General features: G+C 39.2%; 1 protein-coding gene across 1 annotated transcript in view; it reads right to left on the reverse strand.

The window, feature by feature from the left end:
• Window positions 1-3,670: 3,670 nt before the first annotated feature.
• GREB1 (growth regulating estrogen receptor binding 1) overlaps window positions 3,671-12,601 on the reverse strand; it is a 63,901-nt gene continuing 54,970 nt past the window's right edge. Inside the window, exons 29-33 of the mRNA XM_041477922.1 lie at window positions 12,214-12,432; window positions 9,804-9,939; window positions 9,060-9,260; window positions 7,410-7,548; window positions 3,671-5,745 (exon numbers count right to left, since the gene is read on the reverse strand). Coding sequence (XP_041333856.1) covers window positions 5,582-5,745; window positions 7,410-7,548; window positions 9,060-9,260; window positions 9,804-9,939; window positions 12,214-12,432 — 859 coding nt within the window. The 3' untranslated portion in view covers window positions 3,671-5,581. The remainder of the gene's footprint in view (window positions 5,746-7,409; window positions 7,549-9,059; window positions 9,261-9,803; window positions 9,940-12,213; window positions 12,433-12,601) is intronic.

The following is a 12,601-nucleotide window of genomic DNA, read 5'->3' on the forward strand; positions in this document are numbered from 1 at the left end:
TCCAGAATACTTAAAAATAGAAATATTAGCTCATGGTAGCCTCTATGTGAACTTTCTTTTGCTGAACTGATAACAGTCATCTTATTTTTAATAGAATAATAGAATAATGAATAGAATATTTAATTATAGAAATATTAGTTCATGGTAGCCTCTATGTGAGCTTTCTTTTGCTGAACTGATAACTCTCATCTTATTTTTTAATAGAATAATTTTTCAACTTAAAGAGTAATTTAAGATATTTTTAAATACAATCACAACTCTACTGTACTGGAACTGCATCACTTTCCTAAAATATTTGCTTTTCACATTACAGTAGTTTCCATGGACAAATCTTATGGAGTTTCCCTCTCTCTATTTTCTTTCTGTAAAGGCTTTTGTCTCATGAACACCTATGGAAATTTATAGCATCATGTACATTAAGAAAGCTATACTGAGAAAGCAAAAAGAAAATCTACCTAATAGAAATACTGAGTCATAGCTCTCCCTTTTTGCATCTCCTGCAGAGGTAAAGTTCAAGATGCTACAAATTCAGACCAAACATGATTCTAGTGGGGGACTTAAGAAGGATTCACAGGGCTGCCAGCCTGCCCCACCACAGGTGCCATCTTGTCTGGGAGAGAACTTTGAGATTTATGGTTGATAAATAAACAGTATTTACAAGAATAATTTAAGGTCTAGTAGAGAGAAATCACACCATGAACATAAAAGGTTTTATGTGTTTGCAAAAGCCCATTTATGAAAGTGTATCTTATGATGCAGAATCAGCCCTGTGATTACTGCAATAATCTCTGAGCCAATATCTGTTCTCCTAGCTGTTAATTATTCTGATAGGTGGCAACAAAAAAACCCCACTTTCCTGTCAGTCCTGTTGTCTCTAAGTATAAAGAATACTGTTTAATTATTGTTAATTAAACAGTATTCTTAATTATTGCCAGTCATCATTTTCTACAGCACAACAGCTCACACTGACAGAATAATACTCATATATATATGATACTTCATAATACTTCAGCATTTAAGTGCGTAATCAATACACTGGTCATGTAACAAGTGTGGAGGAATTTCCTTCAGTTTATATTCCTATGTAAGTCTAATTCTATTAATCTAATTCTATGTAATCTGATATCTAATCTAATTCTATGTAAATCTAAACATTTCCATTTCCTTGAGGATTTTAATCAAAACCACATTTATGTATGAAGCAGCTTTATGAGGTCTTTCTTAAAATCATGGCAGTTGATTCCCAATGCCTTTTTCTCACAGCACAGAAGTCTCACTGTTATATCTGACACCCCACCACTTCCTAGCCAAATAATATGTCAGCAGTGGACAATGTCAGCATTTGGACTATTGCCTCAGAACTGCCAGAGTTGTGTCCTCCACAATCATCAGTGGTTATTTTGGGAGCTGTCAAAACAGGACTGGAAATATTATAAAAGCATTTGCAAACTACCAGAACCATTGAGTATTTATTCAGGTGTAGACTGGAGCAAGGATAAGGGACAGAAGAGAGTCACCAGGCAGTGGATGTACAGGACTAGTTTTACTTTTCAATGAAGAGCTGTACCCTTAAGGAAGTAGGAAAAAGGGAAGAATATGGATTTTATTTTTTCACACCAGTATATCCACAATATTTCAGTGGCAGCTGATGAATTTTTAAGCCTGGTTGCTGAGAGGATGATGTGGGAGAGGAGGACTGTGGCAGAAGGGCGGAAAGGCAGCACGGCACTGGGTGTGGTGTGTGTGGTGTGGTGAGAGGCTGTGCCATGGGGCTGTGGGTGCCCAGCAGGGTGCAGGGCTCTGCTCTCTGGGCAAGCATGGCAGAGGGATGCAAGCAGAGGTTGGGCTTTATGGCAATTGTAGTGCTTTACCACCCTGAGGATCAGCTCTGGCACCGTCATTTCTGCCACAGGCACTGTGGTTGTGGCTGGGGGATGGGCCCCAGGAAGGAGGGATGGCTCACAATCCTCACTCACCCTCACAGCCAGACCAGAGCAGCAGCCCGTGGCAGATAGCTGGGTCCTGTTGAGCTGGGTGCTCATGACACCCACATGAATTCCAACTTCCATGGAAACCCAGATTCTTCCACACTGCACATAGTCCCTGCCCAGGGTCCTTGTGCCCTTGCAAACACTTCCTACTGCAGCCAGGAGCTCTACTTGCCCCCCAACTTCTTCCATGCTGCTGCATCAATTCACAGCCCCCATTTCACTTGCTCTTCAATTTCTACCCTGTAGAGCTGTCCCTCGACCCATCCTTTGGGTTTGTTGTACCTTCCTTTTTGTGTGAGTGATACCTTCCACCACAGAGTGCCACAGATACAGCCTTTGAAAAGCAACTCCCTCACAAGCAATGTTCAGCAACTGCTTTTAGATGCAGTGGGAGCTGAGATCTCTACATTCCCTGTCACCACAAGGAGGCACTTGCTAGGGAGGGACGAAATCCCTAATGTCCTCCAGTAATTAGATACCAGATATTAGTGCTTAAGTGCTTGTGAAGAGCTCTTTAACAGAGGAGAGAGGATGGTAAGAAGGAAAATAATGTCACCTTTCCAATAACCTTCTCTATATTTGGACTCTGTATTTTACAGAAGCTGAATCATAAACTACTTCTCTCTCTGACAGACAATTCAGAACATGCTAATAATACTATCTGCAGGTGGTAATAGGATGACTAAATCAGAAAGCATGGAAGGTGCTAGAGAAGAAGGCACAGGCTATAAAAAGTTTGTTTGCTATCACATCATCAAGTGAATCCACAGAATGCAGACTCCTGCTTTCTTGCCACATCCAAAATCAGAAAGGAAATGCTTAAAAGATTTGTGTACATAATGGGCATGGGCCAAGCTTTCTCACAAAGGTCACTGGGACTGAAAGCCAGTGATTCCTTCTCACAAAAGAAAGACAAGAGAATTGTGGATCTGGGACCTGGGTTCCCAGCCCTACACATGCACATATGGTAAAGAACTATAGCACCAAGGGTTGCAGCACAGGATGCCAGTCCCACCCAAACAGATTTGCTTTAATTTACCATTATTGTTTATGTGTATTACTTTATCATCTCAGAGTCCCAGCTGGACACAAAACCTACATTGCCCTCTCCATGAAAGCTTACACTTTAGTGGGGCTTAGCTTGTAAACTAACTTCAGGGATGAAGAAACTTTGGGATGGAGCTCTGGGGGCTGTCTCTCCTTGACTCATCCACCATCATTTTTGGCCTCCTGTGAGCAAAATGCTGTGTTTTCCTACCATGTGGGTGCATAGACACTCCCACAGCATGACAGGAATTACGTGCATTTTGGTCAGAGTAAGGACATATCTGGTCTTATTACAGGATGTGCTCTCCAAGACAATGGGCTGTGCGTGCAACTTTCGTCACATACAATTGCTCATAAATATAGTCCATGGAGAATGATTGCACTTGGTCACAAAATAGACACAGGTCTGCTGAGGCCAGGCCCTGGGACTCCTATCCTGTACACAGGATACAGTGTGTAGGTAATTCATTAAGAAAAAGGTTAACATGAAACACTCAGGAGTGTGATGGCTTCAGGTAACTATCAGCTGTATTTTGTCAAAGTTTTGGAAACTTTATGCCAAAAGAGAGTGTTAAGAAAGGACGTGATTTATTTGTTATTTATTTTTTCATTATTTTGTACTTTAGGGCTTTTATAGTTTCTTGGATAAAATGGATGTCTAAAGACTGACAAAGAAAATATCAGACCTAAAACACAGAAAAAGGTTAATGAACACTTGGTGTAAGTTGTTTAAACATTTGGTTACAGGAAAGGAAATTTCAACTCACTGTCTTTCAATCTGAGTTCTTGCAAAAACCCTTATACTTTTGAAGCTGTGTTATGTTGTAGGCCATTAAGAAGTAACTGTATTTTCTCTTGATCAGTTCAGGTCATTCCTTAATTATATTAACTCCTTTCAGCCAGTGCTTTTCCTCTGTTTTTTTCCACTGCAAAAGTGTGTGTACTTATTGGTCCAGTACATCACCAAGACAGATGTCCATGCAGCATGAACTTTATTTATAAAGACATAAATGTCACACTTCCTTAAAAAAAGTTTAAATTAACTAAACAACTGGTGACAACTGAACAGTAATACTATTTACATACGCCAATGCTGACCTTCCTTCACAAAACTTAAAGTGAATTCTCACTCTGAAACACGAACAATGAAATATAGAAGCACACTGATTGCCAGCAGTTTCCTTGTAGATAGCAATCCACATCTCTTACAGAATTCACAACTCACAGAACTTAGATTTCCTCTGTAAATTAACCTAAATTAGCTCTTTGGCACAATCATACGGATGCCTGCATTTCAAGGCCAGTACTGTAATAGACTCAGCCACCCAATGGAATTTCATCTGTATAAAGCCAATGATCCCCTCATTGGTGTATCCAGCCAGAAAGGCCTGCCCAAATATTAGATATCCTCTGACAATGTCTATACTCATCCTTCCTACACCTTGACTGCGTGACATTAACACTGATTGCATAAAGACAAACGGGAAGCTTGCAGCTTTAACAGCATTCCCAAATGCTGAGACAAAGACAGTGACCACTGATTTAACATTTAGAGCATACGAAATATCACAATGCCCGGTGCTGTTCAAAAACATGGGTTTAGATTTTCACCTGAATTTCTCAGCATTGTAATCTCCATTTTCTCACTCCTTTGAAGCACCTTGGCAAGAAAATATCCCCAGAAAGTGTATTGGGAGTGTTTTAGAACCATTTCATAGGCTTTCCTGAGTGCACTTGCCTCAGCTTGAAGTCTACAGCCAGTCTACAGTTTAGTCACAAAACATCACTGTTCTAGAAATAAATCACTTGCAGGTCAGTCCCACCATTTGATCTTTTCAGTTATTCAAGTTAATATCCGTTTCAGGTTTAAATGTTCAGATCTCATTTTACCATCTACCTTGTTAACTCTCTTCCTTATGCTAATAAAACCAGACATATAATTAGTCTTCTACTCCAACAGTCTTGCATGGTAAAACTATCCAGTGTGGCACTTATTCCAAAAACTAAAGCTTCAAACTGAGTTCCTACTGTTAAAGAAATATACTTTACAAATCTTCATGGAAAAAGCCTACCTGGATCAATCAGAAGCAGTATACCACAGAACTGTACCAACTCCTGTTGCCCTATGCCAACTCTTTGATAAATAAGACTTGTAAACCAGAACCTGCTCCTAAATTTACATTTCCTATTTCTGGAATGTGCAAAAAGTTTCCTAACCCTTTTCTTTATGAACTTGCGTATGGTCTTCTTTGTCACAGAAGAAGTGCACTCATTGACCTCTCTTCTGCTATGAAATGCTTTCCACCATGTTAAGTCTCTGTGTCTCTGTCAGGAATTAGGGATGACTTCCATCAGAACATTAAATTAGAAAAGTCACTTCAATATTTGTAAATAAGATCTTAAGCTGTCTGATTAGATATCATTCTAATAAACAACAGAAAACAGTCCTGTTTCTGTTCAGAAAGCAGAGCCTCTCAAAAGTAATTTCATGAGATGGTGGCAATTAGTGTCTTGTGTCATTCAGGAAATGTGTCTCTTTTCAATTAAATGTGTCGTCCAGTCAGGAAGAAGAGTGGTCTGTCCTCTTTGGCATTGGCAGTCTGGAATTCGTCCCGCAGACGGAACTGCCATTCATCCTCCAGCTCCAAGCGGACAACGGTCTGGCGGAGAGAATTGCGATCCTGGCAAATCACACACAGGGTGGCACCTGGGCAAACAGTTCAAAGAAACTCACATGAGTATCCCCTTTGTTCTCAGACCACCCACCTCCCACCACCCCGCATGGAGAACTCCACTCCTTTCACATTAGGAGTTACAAATGGGCTTGGGAGAAAATCAAGCCACTCAGGTAGGACTTAATGAGAGCTATGTTCAGCTACCTATTTGTCAGGATTTTCTTGTGTAACTTGAGATGCATCATCATCATCTAGTAAACAGGACTAGAAGCACTTTCCATGATCTTTAGGGTAGGAAAAGTAAAACTGGCAGGTCTAAGGAGGTCATGATGGGTCCTGACAGTAAACCAGATAAAAGCCCTACATCCATTCCTGTTGTAGCCCTCCTGATCCTTACCTTTGTTGAGTGAAACCCTCACTCAGCAAAACCCACATGACAGTCACTGTGATGGCTGACTAAGCTCTTTGTGCTTTGCTGCCCAGAAATGGTCTAAACAATGTCTTTAATCACAAATTTTAGTGGGTTTTGGATTGGTAAACTCATCTGCTGGCAAGAAAGAATCTGGTCTGTGTGGCTGCAGCCACAAGCAAATCCAGAATGCCAAACTAAAAAAAATCGTACTTCAATAACCAATGCCAACTGTCCTGTCTGGCATGCTGATAACCCCTTCAACTTGTATGCATGGCTTCATGACTTCTGAGAAAAGACCTCCTTTAAGAGAAAATAATTACTTCACCAGCATACAGTAATCTAAAGGAGAAATGGTGAGGTAAGTGGCAATGCCCAAGACAAAAAAATCCCGTGATCATAATAAAAATAAACAAGACAGTCACATGGTGTTTAATTCTTATGTGATGGGTTAGAAAATCAAGCAGACTGCCTGGGTAGATGGAGAAATCCCAAAGCAAACACACTTTATGCTACATGATATAAAAATTGACTGGTTTATGCAAAATGAGACTGACTGGGAGCCTCTGTTTTAGCTGCAGCGAAGAACACAGCAGTTTGTAACAACTCTGCCAGTTTAAAGAGCCACTAACCACGGTGCTCTTCTCCCAGTGACAGTTATAGATGAGAGAAACAAAGCCCCAGAGCACCAAATGCCTAAGATAGCAGCAGAAGGATCCAAAGGAAGTTTGCAATGTGACTGTCTGCAACACAAGTGGAAGTTAGTTGTCTCCACTGGTGCACACCATCATAAGGTTTACATGGAGAAACTGAGTATCAGGAATAAATCTTAAATGAGCCAGTTTCTATTTCTAAAAATAGAAAATAAATTTTGATAAAGGCTTGTCAATCACCCATCTTCTATTGAAATTTAGAAAAGCTGCAAGAACACAGTAGGTAAATGCTTCATGCATAAATCTTCAATACTCAGTTTTCAAACAGGCTAAGGAGTTGTGCACATACTTTAGGCATGATGATATGGATCCAACATTTCTTCCCACTTAGAAATCTGCAGAACTTATAGCACTGCTATATACCAGTTTAATACAGTGCAGAGCCAGCACAAGCACGATCAAGCATCAAAGTTGGGTGGGGCATATAAAGGCAAATATGAATCCATGCATATGCATATATACGCATATATATTAAATAAATATAATAGACTTAAAACACAGATAAAATAGATTTTCCTCACATTCTCAGAGACCATGTCACCTAATTCTTTGTAATAAAATTAATGCAGCTCACCTTTAAGAAAATGAAACTTCTTCAAAAAGCTAGCCACAACAAAGGAGTCACAAAGGTACAGCAGGAGACCACTGAATGTCAAACCAGAGGAACTGATATTCAGAGAATGAGGCCGAGAACTCACGTAGCAAACTGCAATCTGATTGGGAGAGGGTGGGAAAAAATTAACATCTTTAAAGCTTCCATATTATGCTTCCAGTATCTGCACTTGATTCAAATTCAGACTTTCTTTCCGACTCCAAATATTGTGAGTTTTATAATCCCTTCCAGAACATAGCACTACTTATTAACAATATACATAAGCACAATTCATAATTATGTATTGTTATTATTCATTATTACTATTATTATCATGACGCTTAGATGTGATAGAGTTTGAAAGCTGCAGTAACAATAGCTCCCCACAACCATAATGCTGTGACCTGCCCAGCACATTTTATTTATATGTGAGTAAATACAATAACTCTACAGTCAGACACAAAAAGGACCCTTAGAAATTCCAAATTTCATTTACATTACTCAAGGATTACTCAAGTCAGTAGAGTTGTGCATATACATCAATTTATGAGCTTTCCTCTTGCCTAGTTTGTTTTTATGGCTACTCCTGAAATCCACTAGGAATGGGAATATTTACAACACTCTTTCAGGATTTATAAATTCAGGTTAAGGGAATCTTCCACACATGGCTTTGTTTCAAAAGTGTCACTGTACTACTTATCTGGGATACATCCTCATCTGGCATGGATCAGCATGATTGAGTGGAGGAAGGCTGAACCTCAGCAACTGAGACTCTGTACCAGGATGCCTATTCAATATTCCTTCAATCCTACTGTATCAAATTCCAGCTGAGGCAGCAATTCCAGAATTAAATTGAAACTATTTCAAGTGGTGAATGGGTCAGAGCTGAAAGGATGCGAGGGATGAAGACAGTAACAGCACAATGCCCTCCCACAAAGCTTGTTTTTCCAAACATGGTGAAAACAAAAGCCTAAGAACTCAAAATATTGTGGGAGCAGCATACATGGGAAGGTTATTATACAGCTCTTTGGAAGAGAAGTTCAGTAAACCCAGAACAACTGAACTTTATTTGGTATTCAGTGAAGAGATAAAAACAGTCCCTGTCTCCTGAACCACACCACCCTAGTACCAAATTTCTACTGACATATTTGAGTTGAAGTGCAACCTTGGCTTTAGATCCAGACTCACCAGAGAGAGCCAACAGCTCCTGAGACTTAATGTCAGCTTCTCCCATTCCCACTGCTTGTCTAGTATTTGATTCTCTGCCTCAGCTTATCAGTCTGAAGTCAACTAAAACATCTGTATATTTGAAGTGCTTTCTAAGGGTTATCTAGTATTTGTAAAACCCTCTTGTGGAAGAAATTTTCTGTAGGAAGAGCCAAATTATTTCAGATTGAGAAAACACCTCACAGACCATATTAGTATTTAGGACAATTTTGGGATTTCTCTCCATGTACTTTAGTTGAAGCCTCTGACAATATCTCCATGGGACTAAGAATTCGATTTTGGCATTATAGGAATGTACCACATTCTTCAAAGGCTGTGTAACTATTAGCACAGAATACATCAATAACTCATCCAAAAAGAGCCTACACATTTCCAGAGCTACTTGGAGATTGTTTTGTTCAGTACCTGTGGTCCTAAGTTAAGGTAACAGTCCACAGATAGCACTGGATGGCTATAATTCTTCAGTGAGAGAGGGAAGAAGCGATGGCTGTGATACTGGAGATACTTTTCAAGGAGCAACTGAGCAGGTGCTGCCAAGAAGGTGTGCTTGCTGTCAGGAGCACAAATGTACTGAGCAGGGGAGATTGAAACTGGAGTGTCAGATACCTGTGAGGAAAAAATATTTCTCATACAGATCAATCCTAATTAATCAAGTTGTATTTATGTGAATTCTGGTTTGTATGAAATACATCTCTACCCTACAAATCTAAGTTTTACATTAGAAGGAAAGTTATTCACCAAAAAAAATCTGCTACCAGATTCAGTTTCAGTTTCATAAAATTATATTTGTGTTTATAGTCTTTGAGGTTTCTTCTTTGAACTCAAAGTACTCCTAATATGAAGTCACATGAAGATGACCAATTCTATAGCTGTAGATAAAATCCACATAGTGAATGGTTACTTGGATTGCAAAGAGACACTTCATGTGTCTTTCGAAGTTTTGAAGAAAAACTATTAAGGAAAGTTGTATTTATGACAAGAATATTGTGGATTTCAGAAATAAATAATTTTAAAAAGCCCCACATGGCAGACATAACCCATTACTGGGAACAGATGATGCACCAAAATACCTCAGTTCTCCTAGTTAAAAAAGACAAAAAAAGGAAAACAGAATTTTAACAACAGTGCCACAGAGGTCTCAGTTCCCACCTTAGACTTTATGTGGAAGGATCGTTGTCCTCCTACTGCAATTTGCTTTTTCATGACGTTGAAGTGGTTGAACCGACAGATGAGAAGGCCAGCACTATGGACACGCAAGTTGAAGTCAACATCATCACATGTAAATCTGGAAAGAGAAAATCATAGCAGGTCAGGGGAATGTTCCTCATCACACACTGACAACTACAAGCACTCAGAGCCTTTGATCAGCACCATAGAAAGGACAGGTATCAAACATACTGACCCTCCACCAGTGCCTATCAGTCAGGGAAAGGGGCTTCAGCTTTCTAGTAATAGCTAGCATCAGTTTGAGAAAACCAGAATGAGGGAGGAAGACACTTAGGGAGGGAAAGGATCAAAAGCATGAAGTAGAAAGGCAGTAAATTGCTAAGGAAAATACACAGGAGTTAAAACATTTTTTTTGCCTTTTACTGTAATAATGGAGCCATAAGAAATTGTTACATACATTACCACCCCAAATACAGTCAAGGAAATTAATTCCTTTGACTTCCCAGGAAAAGGATGAGGCCTTACATTTGATTTATCAAATGCACAGAAGTATCTGACTACTCATTTTCCCCTCAGAATATGAATAGATAGCAATTTTTTCAATGTTCCTCTACAGAACTAATGTAATTTTATTTTAGAAACTAAAACTATTTGAAGGCAGCGAGTCTTTATACAAGAGAACTGCTGAGACACAGGAAAAGATTAAGCAGAATGAGGCCAAACATCCCTGAGCTAAATTTGACCCATTTAAAAAATATAAGGGAACAGAATAAAAGGTAAACTCCTAAAGATGCCTAAATTCAAATACTCTGATCTCTGGAAAATTCAGACTCAGTTCTCCATTTTGAATATATTCATTACAAAGGAAACAGGATGATGTGCAGAACCATTGGATTGAAATCCAGGGCTTGAATTTAAACTAACTGAGCAATCAGTGCAACAGTCAACACCAGTGAGAAGCATAGCATTCAGTTACAAGTTTTTTAAGTTTTGTCTTTGATCTTAGCAATATCTACATTGTTATTTGATATCCCTGACTGTCCCTGTCTCTGGGTTTTAAAATGTACCCTTTTCCTTGCCCAGGCTTGGAATACCATACAATGCTTCACACTCAGCAGTACCCACACAGGATTAACCTGAGCCTCATGTGCTTCAAAGGCAGAGGCGGGAAATGGGTGGTGTGATGTGGCATTCCTGACATTTTAACATTGTTGCTTGTACTCATATCATTTTGCTTTATTGTCATTGTCTTTATTTGTCCTTCATACATAACGCTTCATAAGGTAACACACTTAGTCAGCCTGGGAGCACAGTTCTCTACTAGGAGATGCACAGGGGCAAATTTGTTCTTTTAAGATGCCAGGCTGGTGACAACAGAAATACAGAACATCTGTTTATTCACAGAATAATGAACACAGAATGCTTCCCTGCAGTAAGTAAGCTTGGGCCTTAAAAAGTATCTTCCTGAGTTAGCAGAGTTCTTCTGAAAAGCACAGTGCCTGATGTTCAGTTACCTAAGTGTAGCTGTGTAGAGCCATTTTAATTACCTGGGCTATCCCACCCAGCTTAGAGAAACCACACATTTCATGTCATACCTTCCAGCCCCATATGGATGTCTTCCTTATTCTAAGGCACTGAAAGACCAGTTTTAGACAAGTGAATCCTACCTCTAGTGATATATACACACTTCATTCTGTTGTTATAAATGCATGTCCCTCAGAAATGTGGGGAAACCCACAGTTTATTTCACACAGATCAGTGAAATTCTGTGAGACTATGAACCTAGTAAATACAGTTTTGTCAACTGTGGTAATGCTGTGCATGACAAAATTATAATCTAATATATCTAATATAGTAACTGAAAAAGTGGGATTTCTGAGACAGCTGAATGCGAGAAAAAACCACCAATGTGAACAAGAATTATTTATTCTCTTCTTCTGATTGTCCTGATGAGCACACATGTGGTATGCTGCAGGTATGCTGCAATGTTGTGCTACTGAGGGTAAAAAGCCCATATATATATATATATATATCAGAATGAGATTTGGTTATGCACCATTCATCCATATATCCCTGTTTCCTTTGGAAGGGAGAGCAGTTAGGCAGACAAGAAGGGAAGTACCAAAGGCCACTTGGAGTAGACCAATACTGCAGAGTCCACTGCTGTCTATGTCTATCCTGTCACTTTGTTATCACTGTTTTATTTTGGAACATTATAGAAATTAATGTCTTTCTCTAACTTCTGGCAGCCTGGGAAGGATTTTAATCACCAGTAAGAAAACAAAAACTGTCTGTATGCCATTCACAACCTCCCTAAAGAAACAAGAGCTTTGCTAAAACTTCCTTTATTTGGTTCATCACCTCTGCTGAGAAGTGCTACCGATTCCCTTACCTGTTCTGATTGTACTGTACATTCTGTGTCAGATCCACATTGAGCATAATGAAGTCATGCACATGGCAGCAGGAGAACGGTTCCTTGATCTCAGCACTGCTTGTTTTACTGGACCATTTCCTCATTCCAATTAGGGCATAATGAGTGACATTGGGAGTTGCTTCAATGTGTTGCAGAATTTGCTTCAGGGAAACATTCCTTTCAGTCCATGTATAGTCACTACAATAATTATGAAGATGTGTTAATTTTAAAATATATAAAGAACATTCAGAATCTCTTTCAGCTGAAGAGCAATTCTTAACAGTTGGAAGTTATGACTTTCAGGTAGATAACTTCAGTGTTGTGTTACTTTACACAAAATTTTTTTTGTCTCTCACTATAGTTAAAA

The sequence above is a fragment of the Pyrgilauda ruficollis genome, unplaced genomic scaffold (genome assembly GCF_017590135.1).
Source record: "Pyrgilauda ruficollis isolate IOZ18807 unplaced genomic scaffold, ASM1759013v1 scaffold42, whole genome shotgun sequence".
Classification (NCBI taxonomy): domain Eukaryota; kingdom Metazoa; phylum Chordata; class Aves; order Passeriformes; family Passeridae; genus Pyrgilauda; species Pyrgilauda ruficollis.